This window comes from Elephantulus edwardii, unplaced genomic scaffold (assembly GCF_000299155.1).
Source record: "Elephantulus edwardii isolate Elephantulus edwardi_28Jun2011 unplaced genomic scaffold, EleEdw1.0 scaffold00034, whole genome shotgun sequence".
Classification (NCBI taxonomy): Eukaryota; Metazoa; Chordata; class Mammalia; order Macroscelidea; family Macroscelididae; genus Elephantulus; species Elephantulus edwardii.
This window is the reverse complement of record NW_006399784.1, coordinates 17,452,350-17,470,129: the sequence shown is the minus strand read 5'-3', so window position 1 is coordinate 17,470,129 and position 17,780 is coordinate 17,452,350. Positions and strand designations below refer to the sequence as shown.

General features: G+C 42.6%; 1 protein-coding gene across 2 annotated transcripts in view; it reads left to right on the top strand.

The window, feature by feature from the left end:
- KIAA0922 (KIAA0922 ortholog) overlaps positions 1 to 16,691 on the top strand; it is a 221,679-nt gene extending 204,988 nt beyond the window's left edge. The window contains exons 30-35 of one of the 2 annotated variants that reach the window (XR_438858.1): positions 1,259 to 1,341; positions 3,640 to 3,720; positions 10,999 to 11,119; positions 12,252 to 12,340; positions 14,911 to 15,050; positions 16,278 to 16,691. Coding sequence is in view for 1 of the 2 variants with exons in the window: in XM_006884462.1 (XP_006884524.1) it covers positions 1,259 to 1,337; positions 3,638 to 3,720; positions 10,999 to 11,119; positions 12,252 to 12,340; positions 14,911 to 15,050; positions 16,278 to 16,553 (788 nt within the window). In the remaining variant the exon portion in view is untranslated. Of the gene's footprint in view, positions 1 to 1,258; positions 1,342 to 3,637; positions 3,721 to 10,998; positions 11,120 to 12,251; positions 12,341 to 14,910; positions 15,051 to 16,277 lie in introns of both variants that reach the window. The other variant, XM_006884462.1, reaches the window with a different exon arrangement.
- Positions 16,692 to 17,780: the final 1,089 nt, after the last annotated feature.

Below are 17,780 nucleotides of genomic sequence, written 5' to 3'. Positions count from 1 at the left end.
AAGGGGTATAGTTGTTAGTTGCCCCTGAGTCCAGTCCAGCTCCTAGCAGTGCTGTTCCTGTGTGCAGAGTAGAACTGTTCCACAGGGGTTTCCCAGCCTACAAGAAGGTTGGGAAACTTTCTAACCTACAACCTAGCATAGCTCCATTAACCACTGAAGATTCTAACACCAGGTTTTTCATTTTAATATGTGCTTAACATTCACAAAGACAAGAAATGCAGCTTTTACCTACGAAGAGGCTAAGAGTATCGTGATAAAAATTATTGTTGGTATGGCCATACAGAAGCACTGTGTTTACGATTATGTATTCGGAGGAGAATATCACTAAATGCTACTGAGTTTTCTTGGCTGTAATCTTTCTTTACGAGCAGGTAACCAGATCTCTCTATTACAGTGCTGCGAGATAGGCTGAATTGCCATTCACGTAGTAGGTAGCCACTCGTAGGTCCCTGGGTAGTGTAACTTCTATCATGTCAAGTTTATTTTAAAAATTTATTATAGGGGAGATCTGGTGGCCTGGTGGCAAGAAGCTGCACTGCAATCCCAGAGGCTCCCGGTTCAAGTCCACCAGATGCTCTGCCGGGGAAGGAGGGACAATCTCCTCCTGTACCAGTCAGATCTGATTTGACAGTACATACACACACACACACACACACACACACAGAATAAAATAAAAACAAAATTATTATGTGCATCATTGTCATTTACCATCGAGTCCGAACTGCCCCATAGCTGACCATCTAGTGAGTTTTCAGAGGCGGTTTTTAAACGGGGAGATTACTCCTCTTTTTTTCTTGCATTGTAGCTGGTGTGTTCAAACTGGTGCCTTTGGGACAGCAGCTCAGCTCCTTACCACTAGGCCAGCAGAGCTCCCTGTTGTTGGCACATATTCATAAATGCAGATAAAAGATATTGTGAGGCACTGTAATGGAATGTTGTTAATAGTACTATAACTACACGTGATTTCTAGTTTTCTTACATAAACATTTTTAGTTGTATTGATAATTCTACACTGAGCATGTAGTACTTTTAAAAAAATTTTTAATTGGTTTCCATATAGATTATACAGTACTTTTTTTGGTAACTTTTGTAACCTTTCAAGAGTGACTGTAATTTTACCGTTAACTTATTAATTGTGCAAATATCAGTTTAAGGTAAATTAGAGGTTAATGATACTAGTAATCTGTGCATTTTAATATACAATGTATAGAGTTGAATTATGCTTATAAAAAGTTGTGTTAATGTGTTCTTAATGCAGGAGACTCTGTTGCCCAAAATGATTTTCCTTCTGAAACTCCTATCGCCTTCAATCTTTCTCACAGTATCTGCAATCCCATGTAAGTTATTTTAATTTTGTATTTTTGTCAATATTTTTTTTACTGTTTTTTTGAACAGTCATTGTGGTTTTGCTTTGTACTTGGTTCTCCAGGGTTTTTGAAAAATGTGAAAACTTTTACTTTTTAAGGAAGCAGGAAAGTTCATCAGTTCATCTGCTCTCACTAGGATCCCAGAGAGGCTGATCCTTCCTGTTTCTTTGAAGGTCCCTGGTGTCACACAGTGTCTTCCCAGTGATAGAACCATGTCAAACAGCAACTGCTTTCTGAAAGAAGAAACCCATTTTTATAAGGGTGCCCTTTGCTAGGAAAAAAGCTCTCACTGCTGTCAGGTTGGAACAGACTCAGAGTGGGTCTGACCCAGTGTGATTTTCAGAGGTGATTGCCCATCTGGCTTCAAGCTGCTGGAGAGGCACCACCTTTGACTTAATAGCTTGACACCCCACAAACTAGGCAACCTTGCTCTTGTTATTGTTGGGTTCCTTCAAGTACCACCGATAGTGACCCTGTGAACAACAGATCTGAACCCTGTCCTGTCCTGCGCCATCCTCACACTTCCTGACACTCTAGAGTCTAGTGTAGCAGTCACTGTGTCAGTCTGCCTGGTCAAGGGTCTTCCTCTCCTTCACAAACTCTCTGCCTTTCCAAGCACGATGTGTGAACATCTCATGGACTGCCAAAAGAACGAACAAATACGTCTTGGAAAAAGTGCAATCAGAGTGCTCCTTGGAGGCAAAGATGGTGAAACAGCATCTCACATACCTTGGGTATGTTACTAGGAGAGGCTATTTCTAGGAGAGGGACATCATGGTTGGAAAGGCAGCCTTGGTAGAAGTTGAGATAAACTGAGTACTGGTCACTCTCAGCAGGAGGGAAATACAGAAGAAAAATAAAATTCACAAAAAGGACCAGATTTACTAGTCTGACAGACACTGAAGGAATCCCTGAGACATTGTCCCCAAACCGCCTTCTTGACCTGAAATTGAATATGTTCCGGGGACCACCTTTTAGCCAAACAGTAGACAGGCTTGTAAAAGAAACTTAATACCCGCGAGGAGGGTGCATCTTAGACTAAGCGGTATGCACAGCCTTTGCCCAGAAGCAGAGAGGAGAAGGCGGGGAGGGTAGGAAGTCTAGAAGAAAGGAAATGGGATGCAGCCAGTGTCGTGAAACACCATGTGCAAAGTATTGAACGGGAAGCTAGTTTATAGTGAAAACTTCACCTAAACAAAGCACAAAGAATTTTTTTTTTAAAAAAACTGTTTGTTAGATCAAGAATAAAGAACATCTCAAGGCAAGTGAATTAATTGCCCAGTAAACTAATGATCACTTAAGAAATATAAGTGGTTATTAATTGTGGATGCTTCATTATTTAAAGATTCTCGAGTATTATAAAAAGATTTCAAAGACCATTTGAGTAATCCTTCTGTCCTAATTCTTCTCTACCAAAAAGTTACTATCACAGTACTAGTTATACTGTTCTGTGTGTGTTCATGGTCTGTGATGTCGTGTTCTCTAATTTCCAGAAAAAGTGCTCTCAGTTGGGAAGTGGTGCATGAAAAATAGTATGAATCAGAGTGATACAAATTCGTGCATTACATTATTTAACTGTGGAAAGCAGAGCTATAAAAAACATTTTACATTTTTAAAAAATTCAGAGCATTTTGCAAAAAAACTCAGCTCACAAACATGCAATCCACTGTATGGTGATGGTCAGCAGACCAAATAAACATGTATTTTTTGTTGAGTGGGATGAGAGTTAACAAGGAGAGGGCTCTTGGGTGAAGACTGAAAATGGATTTCTTTGGTGCCTGAAGTCTTACTCTGAACCTTTTGTTGGATGTAGACAGTGACTCAGCACCAGGCCCACCCCCTCTCGTGGGTCAGGGGTGACTCCTGACAGCCCTCCATTGGGTTTCTGAAGCAGTGAATCTAAGTGAGGAGACTGCCCAGCTCTTCCTCCTGTGGGGTAACCGGTGGATTCGAATCACTGGCCTTTCAGCAGGCATCCTGACACGCACCACACTGGGCCATCAGGGGTCAGTATGGAAACCTGTTGCGAACTGGTGACAGGCAGTTTTGCAACTGCACATTACAGTAGTGAATTTTTTGTATGTTTGTTAAAACCAGATTTTGCTTGATGTTGGGAGCTGAATATTCTGCAACCCCTTTATGACTGTGTCCTTTGATTCTGATGCCATATGATGTTCCTGGAGGAAGAAGAAATAGAAAAATTCAGTTGACTGTTACCTTTTGCAGGAAAAAAACCAATGCATAATCTTCTTTTCTCATTTGGCCTCCAGAGACGTGAATACTCTCTCCCAGTATGCAGAAACTCCCTGTCCCAGCCTCCCCGACGTGCCTTCAGGTGTGGATGAGGATAAAGGTAAGTGCGTGCTGTCCAGGCACCAGCTACGAGTTCTGCCTTGTTTTCTGCGTAGTGATCTAGAGAAGAAAGAGTTTGGGTGTGGCAGGGCTGATTTTCCATTGCTCTCTTCTCTAAGCCTTGTCACAAGAGTTTTTGTGTCGTGAGGGCACTTGTCCTGTGAACCAACATCATTGGGAACTTTGCTGACCCTTCTGCCTCCAGACCTTGCAGGAGTGCTGGGCCCTTTGCTTGTAGCAGGGACTCATGGTAGTAGGCCAGAGCCCATTCCTAGATGGTTAACACTGCCATCAGTTTGCCTTTCCTAGTCTGAGATGAAAAAAGAAAATAGAGAGGCAGAACTCGACTCGACAAGAGTAGAGGTCAGGTTGGAGAGCGTGTCAAGGGTAAGAGCATGCCTGTGTCCACATTCCTAGCCCTCTCCTTTTTCCTTCACAAACTCACCCTGTCCTATAATACTATTAGTTTTACCTCAGCTGCCTAGGTGACCAGCCTGGCTCCTGCCCTAAAGGCTGAAACCCAGAGCGGAGCTTCCTCAGAGACCTGCCAGGTGCATGAGGAACAGTGGCCTTGGAATGCAGAGATAAGAGAGAGTCAGAAAAGGTTCTACACTCGGAGCTCTGATGGATGATTCAGTCTCGCTTCTCCCTGGTGGTTCTTCTCCTCTTTTGTATCTCTTTGCCCTTGTTATTCATCTGTTCTGTTCTGACTTTTCTCTTCTACCTAATTCAGACTAGAAATTGCAGTAGGATGAGCCCAGTTTTTACCTTTTATGACAACATTGAACTTGCCTTTATTTGCTTTTGAGAGTATACAATCAGTGCTGGATTTAAAAATTGCTGACCACTTGGAGCATTTACTTTGGAAACGTATAGCATCTGTGCTTATTTCTTGGATAAGTTTTAAACGTGCTTTCAAATGTAGCAAGAAATTATTTGTGAATTGAGTCTATTTACTGATCCAGAAAAAGACATATTTTTCAGTAAGAATCTGCAAATTCAATAATTAATAATGTAATGATGCAAAATTTTGAAGACGTTTAGATCATACTTTTTTCTTTGACATAATTGAGAAGACATAGACCTTAATGATTGGTGAGGAAAAAGAAAATATATGTGAAGATATCTCATTTAATATATTTTGTTGTTACCAATTGGAGAGAGAATTATATGTAATCTAGTGTCCTAATTCATGGTTTTGTGTACATTTCAAATGCCTTTTTTATTTGCTGTGTCCACCCTTTGCTGCCCAGCTTAGATTCCCTGATCCAGGCTATAATCACATTTTTGATTCTTCTTCCATTGTGCATTTACCTTACAAGACCACAGTCCTGATTTTACCCTATCTACTTTGTTATTTTACATTTAAAGAGAAGCTAGGGAGCTCTGGTGGCCAATGGCAAGAAGCTGTGCTGCAATCCCAAAGGCACACGGTTCAAGGCCACCAGTTGTTCTGTGTGAGAAAGATGGGCATTCTCCTCCCAAGCTATTAACTGCCTCTGAAAGTCCGCTGGAGGGTCAGCTATGGGTCGGTTCCAAAGCTATAGCACACAACAGCAGAGAACAACTTTTAAACAGTGAACATGCTTATTGATCTCTCAGAACTCATGTGGCCTTAATAGATATGGAGTTGCATTGGCAATCCAAAGATAGGGGTTCCCTGGTTTGAATCCACCAGCTGCTCCTTGGGAGAAAGATAAGCCATCTCGTCCCAAATGATTTACAGCCTCTGAAACCTGCTGAAAGGTCAGCCAAGAATTGGTTGAACTTAGTGATGTTAAATTGAATTGAGTTGCATCTTAAAGTCCTGATGGTACTGTTAAGCCCTTGACTGCTCACCAGAAGAGAAGGTCCGCTATTTAAATCCACCAGCCACTTTGCATGTGAAAAAAACGTGACAATCTGCTTTATAAAGATTACAGTCTTGTGAACCCTGTGGGGCAGGAAAACTTACTGGAGGGCTGGCCGTGAGTTGGTTCCAACGCCAAGGTACACAACAACAATGAGTCAGAATCAGCTTGGTAAGAAGGATGCACTTTTTTTAACTTCACATCTTCCCTTGGTTCCTTCCTTTCTCCTCTTTTGGCCTCTTAGATGCCTTCTGTAATATTACATCTCTTAATTGATCTTTTACTATTTTACTGGAAAAGAGAGAAACAACTAGAACCCTCCATAATGTTCCCTCTGCCCCATCCACTCACCCTGCCACGGTTGGGCTAGGCTTAGCTTCTCCCTTCTTAAAACCTGTCTAATTGTCTGCACAGCCCTGCTCCCTAACAGTTTCTAGGATTGTTCTAGCCCTCTGTCATCATCAGTTCTTAAATGGATTATCAGTATAAGCATATATTGTAATACCTGCCATAATTAAACACAGCTTTGAATCAGAATCATTATTTGCATGCCTCTGTAGCTTTATTTCTTTGCACTTCTGTTTGGGAATATTCCTTATAACTCTCTGTATTTGGTTCATATTCCTGTTTTCTTGAAAACCACTCTAATCTGATTCTGACACCATCACTCCCATGAAGCAGTGCCTGTGAGGGTCCCCAGTGATTTCCACATTGTTAAACCCCACAGTCAGCTCTCAGCCTTCCGTGTCCGTGCTAATGACAGGCATTAGATATTCTAGTCTTACTTGGAAACCCTAGGGATCCCAGTTTAGTTCTCCCTCTTGTGACATTCGAGTGCTCCACAGTGCAGTTTGTGGTGGTCATCTCTTCACTATCACTGTTCTCTCCAGTTTCAACAATTAAAGTAAGACCTTCACTCTGACAACACTCATGTTTTTATCTTCGACATAGACCCTCTCTTGAACTGAAGTATCTTATGGTCGGCTACCAATTTAATGTCTTATTATCCTTCTCACAGTTGCCCCAAATCGAATGTTTCATCTTCTTCAAATCTGCTTCTTTCTGGATCTTCCTGTTCACATTTTTTTGATGCTCAGGCCTAAAACTTAAGCACTGTTCTTGACATTTCCCCCCTTAACTCCGACTGTTGTCCGTTTTCTGTTTTTAGATCAGTCCACACTCTGATCATGTCTCACCACCTCCACCATGACCTCCACTATTATTACCCGGTTTACGCCATCTTTATCTCTCAGTGGCGTTTTCACAGTAACTTCCACTCCAGTCTTCCTGGATCTACTCTCTGCCTGATTTACAGTGTATTTTGAACAGTCTTTGGTGTAGTGGTGATAAAATATTCAAAGTCATCTTACTGTCAATGATCGTGGAAGGTCTGAGATTTTAACCGACTTGTAAACAAACAGAGTGGCCTGCCACTAATTTTGTAGATGCTGGCAGAGGACAAGTCCCTCCTGGATTAGAGAAAAAGAACTTTTAGCACAGTAACAGCATGAGCGTCAGCAGATTTGTATCAGTTCCCCTTGTCCTGTCCTACGTGGAGGCAATGCAAAAGGACCGTTTCAGCTGCCAACACAAAGTCAGTGGGTTGCAGGAGAGAAACTCTGAGTGTAGGGAAACCTAGAGCTTTGTGGCCTGTGAGAGACAGAATTTCTGTCTTCTGGGATTTTCCTTAAAAATAATCCTTGGAAAATTAGATCAAAACAAAGTCTTTTAACAAGTTCAGAAACATAAGCAACCCCTTGAGAATTGTCTTGCAATAGTATATGCCTCTTGTTTCTACATAGTCTTGTTTTGTGGCTCCTGTTCTCTTGAATCACTCAATCTTTGGTTGTTGATTAATCTGACTATCTAAAGAGCAGAAAATGGACAAGGGGCCACTGAGCCGTGAGCATCTTTCTGAAAGAGCCAGAGGGCATGAGGATCGCACAGCCCCTCTCTGCCCTAGAGCAGAGAGCAGCTAGAGCCCAGCTTGATGGTGCCTCTCGAGCCATGGCAGCAGCAAGAAGTTCATTTATTCGTTACTGGCTCACAGGCTGTATTCACAGTTGTGGTGCCAAGAGTGGAGTTTATTAGGGAAATAAGTTGGAGAGTGGGGGAGGATTATTTCACAATTCAAGTACAAGTTTGGTCCAGCAGTCCCAAGCATGATTAAGAGCCAAACACAATTCCTTAATTAGAAAAAGGTCTCAGTTTCAGTTCAGAAACACGAATTCAAGAAGCTTCTGGTTTCCTCAATCATCCAGCCAGCTTTGCCTTAGAGCATTTATTAATCAGCTTCTCCTTAATTATCCAGCAAGCACAGCAAAACCTTTAACTGTAACCTTTATCTCAGAGCTTCTCTGCTTACACCTTGCCACATTTTCTCTACAGCAATGCCACAGTCTCTCCACCACCCTCACTAGGATCTTGTTCCAGTCTTTCTCAAGTCTTTATGCCCACTGTGATAAACACTCTCTCGCATCCTAGTTCCACAGCTGTTGATAATTTACAGAGCATGTGTCTGTAGTTAAGTTAGCTGGAGACCAGAGGCGGCTAAGGTCATGGCTAAAAAGCTGTCTTTATGCTAACTGCACTGACCAACAGGGTCAGAGCCAAATCTGTTCCGTTTGGCTCATATAGCATTAATTAATGCTATTATTGGTACTCCACCAGCAGGCTGAGGCCACCCTTACAATACCTTCCTCATCCATTCTCCATATAGTTTTTGACTTAATCATCTAAACAGGTCCTATCAACCATTAAGACCTTCTTTTGAAAGCTAGGTGATGGTGTCCATAAGTTATTTGACTAGAGGCATGAGGTGTAGTAGGATGAATTAGTCATTGCACAGCGATTCCACCATGGCCCCCCCAAAAGGAGGCTAGAGCAGTTATCTCATCAATAACAACACTGGCCCATGAGCTGAACTTGACCTGAGTGTTTTCTGAGCATTCTAATTGGATGGGTCCTGTCATAAGGATAATTAATTATCTGTAAGACATGCCTAAGTAACACCTATCCTTCTGGGAAACAAACCAGAGTCAGGAAGGGTAGACTTGATTCAAATTCACGTGCTTAAAATAACTGTTATAATCAGAGCTACATAGAAAATTCATAAAACTTGAGATCTCTTTAGATTCCCTGGAGCCTCATATTCTTGCTGGGGAGAGTCAGGGTTTAAATTTTATTTAATTTTACAGATCTTCTTTTTTTTCTTTTTTAAATTTTATTTTATTAATTTTAATGAACACTTACAGAGACTTTGGATTTCCATTCATTCATTGTTGCATTTTTCTCCCTGCCCACCCCTCCCCCTGGTTCATGCTTCTCTTTGAAAAGTAAAAGAAAAATTCCTTCATTGGTATACAACCCTCCCCTCCCCACCCTGAGTACACTCCACTATGCAACCTTCATTCTGGACTCTTGTCGTAACCATAATACCTAATCATATATTGCTTTTCAACTCTTAACTAAATTTGCATCATGTTTTTAACAAGTCACTCAGTATCTATGATAATTCACGTAATCTATTACAAACAGCTTTTTTTAAAAAACCAAAAAACCCTGAAGCATCGGGCAGTGGTGAGCTCTTGAACTTGTATGTATGTAAGGAATAGGAATACGCACATCATCAAGGAGGGTGATGGGTGTGTTGGAACCCGTTTCTAGTGATTTGTTCACTCATTCCCATGGTTATAAAAATTTAGAGACATATGTACAGACTTACACATACAACTTTTTGTGTTCAATCTACGTGCACATGTGCACACACACATATTCATAGTTTCTCTTTCCCGCTTCCTCCTGCCCTCCCTCCCTCTTTCCCTCCTTCTCTCCCTCTCACTCTCTCTCACACCTTTCCCCTCTCTCTCTCTCACCCTTACTCTTTCATTCCCCCCACTCCCACCCACTTTGGTCCTTATCCTTAACCAGGGAAGCAACTAACAGAAAAAGATCATTCCAGGCAGTCAGTCAGTCACTAACCACCTGCAAAGGTGTGGACCAGCAGAGCTGGGATCAGAAATGTTTAGGTTTCACTTGAAGGAGACTCTTCCAATGTTCAGCAATACCATCTGCCTGTGGGTAGTTGGGAGTGTGACAGATCCACTGGGTAACTTGCTATTAGCACACTATTGGATCTCTTCTAGTCTGGAAAGCAAAGCAAAACAAGACATGATACAGGTTCTTTTCAGAGGCCTAGAACAGGGCCAGCAGCTCTGCTTCGGGTGGCTGAGTGGAGGATGAAATCATCTCTTTGTGAAATAGCTGTCACTTAGTCACATAAAGCTGAGCTGTGGCTGGAGTTGAGCCGATTTAAGAGCATCTTGAAGAGCATCGGGCATATTTCCATCAGTTTCCCTTGCTCTCCGTCCGCGTGTTATGGGGGCAGGTTGAACAACGTAGGTCTGCCTGCGTCTGTGCCTAGCAGACAAACAGTAGCTTCCAGAACCCAAATCATTTTAATTGGGCAGTACTGCTTGCTGTTTGCTCCAAAGGAAGATGCTGTATTTCCCAAGGCTTTTGCTTTAACAAGCATCCTGGAAGAGATTCAAAACCAGGCAGTCCCTGCCGCTGCCTGTCTCCCATCACTGCTGGAGCATCACTGCTCCAGCCCTGACGCGGCTTCCTGTCTGACTCCTAGGAGATGTCAGAGCCTGGAAGTGTCCCGCAAGGCTCTGCACTCTGGCTGCCAGGTGCTCGATGACCTCATCTCCTGCCCTTCCCTAAGCCTCCTTTCTGGCCACTTTCATGTCTTTGCTGTTCTTAACTCCCTCCCATGGCAGGGCCTGCCCTTGGTTTGGAGCTCCTTGCCTCACTTCCTCCCCTCTTTAATCTGTCATCTCAGCGAGGCCATCGACTGCCCTGTAGGAAATAGCTGTTTGTCGTCATAGCACTTACCACTGTCATTTCACCTATACTACTTTTCTCTGCTGCTACTTCCTGCTCCCTTGACTGTAAAATTATTTTCTGCTGTATGTTAGGGCTCTATAATGGTCCTTTCTTGCATAACTCAAAACTCACTACTATGGAGTCAATTCTGACTTACAGCAATCTTCTAGGACAGAGTAGAATTGCTCCATAGGGTCCCTGAGGCTGGAAATCTCAAGAGTTAAGAGCCGATTGTCTCTGTTTCAATTTGAGTGGCTAGTGGGTTTGAACTGCCAACTCTGGTTAGCAGCTCCATACTTAAGCCACTATAACATCAAGGCACCTTTCTTGTGTAAAGCAACTGATAAATATTTATCTGGTGAACTTATGATTCAGCTCTGAATGGATGGAGTACCACATAGTCATATAGGGTCTATTATATACTTCAGCATTATATCCTGAAAAACCATCATGAAAGAGGCCTATGTGTGGGGTGACAGAAGGGCAGAATGAGAGCCAAGGTGGGGAAGGAGGTGTACTGAAGATACACATTCTCTCCATAGGTCTTTACCCACCTGGAGACCTGTGGCCTACCCAGCCAGTGTGTCTGACAAGCGGCTTAAACTGCAGTCTGGAGAACAGCGTGCCTTGTGTGATGCGAGAGCCGCCTCCGGTTCATAATAGGTACCACCTCACCTCCCTATATGTGCCTTGCATTGCCTGAAGGTTTGTGGTCAGACTTCCCACCCTGGTTGTTAGGCAGTCCTTACAGGAATTTGGAGTAAGCTTTCTTACCTGAATGTCCTTGTTTAGCTGTATGCTTTTGTCTGCCTTTTGGAGTTGTGCCTACTGTGATGTTTTTCAGAAAATAACAAACTAGACATTATAAAAAAATACCATTAAAAGAAATAAAAGTCATAGTCTAGTCTCTAGACTAGAGACCACGTCCTTACTTTCGTTTTTGTAATTGAGATGGTATAGCAAATAGCAGAGGCTGAAAAATGCCGGTCAGAATTCCCACGCCCTCACAGGGTGGGATGAATCATCAACTTATTTAAAAATCTAAAGGATCAAATAGGTTAAGTACTCAAAAACAGTCAAAGAGTAACAGTTTCTTAACTTCATTCTTTGGTATTGACATGTCATTAAATTAAGAAAACCTGAGAAAAAGTTAATACCTCTGTTTAATTACAGATCCATTTGACCATTTGTTTTCCTTATTGGTGTCCCTGTTTTTGGTAATAGTATTTATTCCACACTCTCTGCTTTTCCACAGTGCAAATCGAGTTAGTTGTAGGGGTCAGAGTATCTACTATGAATCTGATTCGCCTAAATGATGCTGACTTTGTTCTCTGAGTGAAAGATAGGACTTTGATTAGCAGTTCCTAAGTCCTTCAGGTGTATGCTCTGACCTGAAAGGTCGTCCAGTTTTTCTGTCATGGTGCTAATCGATTCTAGACCACGGAGCCTGTCTCTAGTTAAACTCAGCAGACACTGTTCCGGATGAGGCAGTCTCCTGGCCTAGCTGTGTGTCCTGTAGTCTGTGTGGTATATGAGTGTTCAGTCAGTCCTTGAGTTTGTGATTTGAGAAAGTGTATCTTTTCCAAAATTGAGGCAATAGCAATGGGTTAGGATGCTGCTTAAGATAGCAATGAATGACATGGTTCAAAAATTAGAAAAAGAGAGCAAGTTTCTAAAATGTAATAATTCCTCCAAATCTTGTATCCCTTAAAAAGTTGTTTTCCTCATTTTTTACTTGATCTCTTGGCATTTTATTTCTGAAATGACCTCTTCTTTATTTTTTTTTTTATAGCAGTTTCATTGATTGGAGCACAACCTGTGAAGGCCAGTTTCCTAATGTGTACTGCCCCCTGGAGCTGAATGATTACAATACCTTTCCAGAAGGTAAAAAGCTATTTGAACAACTTCAGTCTTTATTTTCTATAGGTTGAACAGAAAGTGTACAGACTTGGGGCACTAACCCGTGGGAGACTGTACTTTCCATCAGTGGGCCAGCTTTTCAAAGCATTTTCTAGTGTGCTGTGGGATGGTACTATGTGGATCCAATTGTGTGTGCCTGCTATATGTAATTATATATGCCTCTCAAAATGTCCTCTAAATCTAGGTGATTGAAGGCTTCTACAGAGAACCCTAATCCATTTAGCCCTTCATATCCCATAGAATTGGGTTGTTTGATTCATGCGGTCCTGTCATGCTTTGGCATCTGTTCAGCACCTAACAGCACCAGAAGCAACAGCATTGTGGAGTGTCCATCGGGGCCCTGGGGCTTTGGGCTATGCTTTTTGGCAAGTAGATCTCCAGGCAGAAACATTTGCCTGCATGCTCAGCCACATGTCCCCCTGGCTGGCACTCGATAAGAAAAGAAATGAGCTTGGTAGGGGTGAGGGGGCTTGGAGATGGCATGCAGCAAATTGAAGATGCTCTGTGGGCTTCCTTATAAGTTGGTAATGTTTCAGTTAGAGTTTTTCATTTGTCAGGTTGCACATTATAGCCTGCTTATGATTTTTCATAGTCCTGATGCTTTCTAGAATTGCTGTCTTAAGGGAAGGATAAGCAGGTATATCAAACCAGACTCATTGTAGGCCTTTAAGGAGAGCTGACCTGCTTTGTGGGATTTCCCAGGTGCCTCATTTTTCCCCACAGCGTGGCCAGTAGGTTTGAACCATTGACTTTTCAGTTAAGAGCCATGCACTTAACCACTGTGCTACCAGTGCTCCTTCTAGTATATTTTATTGTTGTTGATTGCCATCAAGTCGAGTATGACTCATAGCGACCCTATGAACAAAAGACCTTTCTATAACTTTCTGTAACTATCGTCGTATCTCAAAGTTCATAGAATTTCCAGAGGCATGTGGTCGAGGAAGTGGATGCCACTCTTTATTTGTTGTTGTTGTTATGTGCCGTCGAGTCATTTGCGACTCATAACGACCCTATGTACAACAGCCCTAAACCCTGCTCTGTCCTGTGCCAAACGCATGGCCTCTGACATACCCATCCCAATCACTGAATCAATCCACCTCATAGAGGGCCTTGGCCCTCCTGCGCCGTCTCTACACCCTCCCAAGCATGATGTCCTCCTTACAACATGTCCAGAGTATGTCAGACGAAGCCCCAGAATCCTTGCCTCCAAGGAGTAGCCTGGTTTAACCCTCTCCAGGATGAATCTGTTTGTTTTCTTGGCAGTCCATGGTACATTCAATTCTCTTCTCCAGCACCACAGCTCAAAGGCGTCAATTCTCCTTCTATCCTCCCTAGTCATTGTCCAACTCTCTGATGCATAACAAGTGATTGCAAAGACCATGGCCTGTATCAGGCACACCTTAGTCTCCAGAGAGACACCGTTACTCTTGACTACTTTAGAGAGGTCCTTAACAGCAGACTTTCCCATTGCAATACGTTTTTTGATTTCCTGTCTACTGGTGCCAAGAGTGTTGACCGTGGTAGGTATTGCTATTACTGCCTCCGGGAGCACTGATGACCACTAAGTGACTAAGGAATTACACTGCCAAGCCAAAAGCAGCTGGTTTGAATCCACCAGGTGCTTCTATTTGAGTTATAGCCTCTGAAAACCTGCTGCAAGATCAGCTACGAGTTAGTTCCAATGCGGTTAAATCAAACAGCACTGAGTTGAGGGGTGGGGTTTATTTGAGTTTTATTACTGTTTTTCATCTGTGCATTTCTCTTTACTAACCACAAGGGGGTGCTTTAGTAACTTCCTTCCATATGCTTTTTTTTTTTTTTTTAGATTTTAATAATTTTAATGAACATTTACAGAGATTTTGGATTTCCATTCATTCATTGTTGCACTTTTCTCCCTGCTCAGCCCTTCCCCCTGGCCTCCCGCCCCAGTTCGCTCCTCATTTTGAAGAGTAAAAGAAAAGTTCTTTCTTTGATATACAATCCCCCCGCATCCCCCCCACCTCCCTAAGTCCATATGCTTTTGAGCTTTTGTATTTACTGCCTTACTGGTTATTATGTACCTGCTTTCAGACTGCTTTTATCTGCTCTCAAGTTAAGTGTTCAGGTGGCAGAGATCGGTAGGACAGGTAACAAACGAAAATTTTAAGGAATGGTAAAACATCTTGACAGTTTTGAAATCTATAATAGTATTTTAGTGTACATCTCATGGTAGAAATTTTCCTACCCAATTATCAACTATAATTACCACTGGAGGGTCATGTTTGAGTCAGTTCTGACTTGAGGGTACATAACATGACAATAATTACCACATATAGAAAGACAAACCCAGAGAGGGACCTTCTTTGCTGAGGATCTCCAGGTAGTGTGTATCAAGGACAATTTTAACTTTGAGAATGATGATGAAATTACATAGTTCATATCTGTCCTTAATGTGTTAACAGACTAAGAACCTTGTAAGCTTTTTACCTGAGAGTGAGAGCTCCCTTCTCTCCACGAGGATATTTGCTTATATTGATGTCTTCCCTTCTTTGTAGAGAACATGAATTACCCCAATGGCTTCCCCTGTCCTGCAGACGTTCAGACGGATTATATTGATCATAACTCACAGTCTACCTGGAACACCCCAGCCAGCATGCCCACTGCTTGGGGACATGCCAGCTTCATCAACTCTCCGGTCAGTGTCTGTCACTCTGTGCATGAACTCCAGGACAGCTCCCGGTCTTTCCCAGTCTTTCTTTAATTCCCATCTGAATTGGTTTTAGAGACCCTGCCTTTTTGGTTAGCAGTGCAACATGTAACCCACCATGTCAGGAGTTCCGGCCAGGTTTAAAGTTGGATTCAGATTAGCCAAACTTGGCTTATTTCTCTTACTAGATTCTGGAAAGGTAGGGCTGGCCACCTTTGAAGGGAAGGGGACATGTAATCTGAGGGTTTGAGGGTATTGATGTTATACCCTCCCTGGAGTGAAGGAGACTTAGGGCACAGAGGCATGCTGGTTTTTAAATGAAACTGACATTGGGCCAGTGCACCTTATGTTTAGCAGAGCTGTTGAAGGTGACATTGTGGTTCAGGAAATGTCAGTGGTCAATGAATCAAGTCATTACATCCTCCTGCTTCCATCCAAGGGTCCCTGCCTCCTCCCTTTCCTGTCCACTCTGTAGTGTTTTACAGATGGAAGGATTTGACCTCCGTTGAGTAGAAAGTGAGTCTCTCTGTTCAGGTGAAGATTTCACAACCCCTTATGTGAGAAAAGTAGAGTTAAAATGACCCAGATTGTTGAATCTATGTAGTCTAATAACTTCTGAGTACCTTGGGTGGTTGTGTGCCCCACTTCTAACCTGAAGGTGTGGATCTGATTTCTGTAAAGATTATGCTCAGGAAAGCCCTGTGAAGCTCATCTGCCCTGGCGCACATGGGTCATCTCTGTCAGAATGAACTTGACAGCAACTGGCCACAGTTGATAGCTTGTGTTGTCCTCTGTTATATATTCAACTTCCTACCTATAAAGCCTTTTAAAAAATAATACACCTATTTGTCGTTAGGTGCTGTTGAGTTGACAATGACTCAGTGATTCCAGTGCAACAGATGGAAATCTTACCCTATCCCACACCATCCACATGGTCTCTGATATGCTCAGGCCAATTGTTACAGCCACTGGGTTAAACTACCTTGTTGAGGATCTTCCTCTCTTTTGTTCCCAGTGTGGTGTCCTTTTCCAAGCACTGACTCCTCCTGACAACATGTTGGGTCCTCCTAAAGGAAACACAACCTAGTTGCACTTTCTGTAAGACAGATTTGAAAACGTTGGTTGTTTTTTGTTTTTTAAGTGTGTGTGTGTGTGTGTGTGTGTGTTTTTAAATAACTTTTTAAGAATGTCTTTCTCCTCCCATTTTCACCCTAGCCCTACCTCACAAGCACACGAAGCTTGTCTCCAATGTCTGGACTGTTTGGTTCCATCTGGGCCCCACAAAGTGATGTGTACGAAAACTGCTGCCCCATCAATCCCACCACGGAGCACACGACTCACATGGAAAACCAGGCGGTCATGTGCAAGGAATACTATCCAGGGTTCAACCCCTTCCGTGCCTACATGAATCTGGACATATGGACTACCACAGCCAACAGGAATGCCAACTTCCCGCTCTCTAGAGACTCAAGTTACTGTGGGAACGTGTGACAGGAATTTGGCTTTTAACAATGTGAATAAAGATGCTTGTGTTTTGATTACTAGTGTGTAAACTGGTTGTTGAGCTAGATTATGACATTGGTGGATATTTTGGCACTTTTATATGAAAATAAATTTTTTTTAATGAAATCTGGTTACTCTTAGTTTTTTTTTTTAAACCTTGTAAATCAGTGGTTAGGGATTTGGCATCATATGCCCTAACTTCTTAATTCAAAAAACGTGTCAACTAGACCTTGCACTTAGAGAACACACAAGACTCTTAAGAAGGAAAAGCGGGGGGGAGAGAGAAGTTCTTACTTCATTGAGTAGCCCCCGTTCCTGGGGAAGTTTTCAAAATTACAGAGTTGCTTAGGCCCTTCCCAGAGGCTTTGAAAGCACTGATTTGGCCTCCAGCACCAGAAATGTAATTTTTTTTTAAGTACCTTGATTTTAAGGTGCAGCCAGTGTTGAAAACTACTAACAAGGGAAGCCAGCTTAGCAGGAAGTCATTGCTTGGACTGACCCTGCTCAGAGCTGGCGGGCACTTTTCTGGTCGTGCTATGGCATGGTTGCTGGGGATGGAGCACGTGGCACGGTGCATGCGTGGGGAGCACTGATTATCATCATCATCTGCTAGTCACTGAGGCAGCCCCAGCACAGGACGTTCTGGTAAGTGAGTAGTTTCCCATTTTGAGTAAAGCAGCTTTACCCCAAGTACTTCGTTGGCTTAATAGCTGGTGCATGTTTTTGCAGACTGGTTTGTATCTGCTTGTGAGTGGCATTAAAATTCAGTATTACAGTGGAATTGACTATTTGCATGCCTAAGCTAAATTTAGAAACATTTTTAACTTTACATAAATTTTTTTTTCCATTTTACTGTCTATATTGGGAATTCCGTAAGAGACCTTTGAGTGTAATGCTGTGCTTGCTTTTGATGTTTTTCTTCTCTGTGCGGGTTGAATGGAGCCCTTGAACAGCAGAACGAGTGTAGAGCACATTAGAGTTGCCCTTTGAATGTGTGGGAACACTCCTGACCATGCATAGCTCCTGGGACATCCCAAGGTTGCCAGGTTAGAACCCTGGCTTGAGTGAAGCAGATTCCTTTACCTCCACTCTCACCCAAATTTGAGTCATGGTAAAGCAAAGACAGCGTTCGCTGATTATTTTTTAAAAGACCTATGCACTTTAACATATGCCATTGGTGAGAGTATGAGCCATTTAAATGTAAGTTCTATGTGG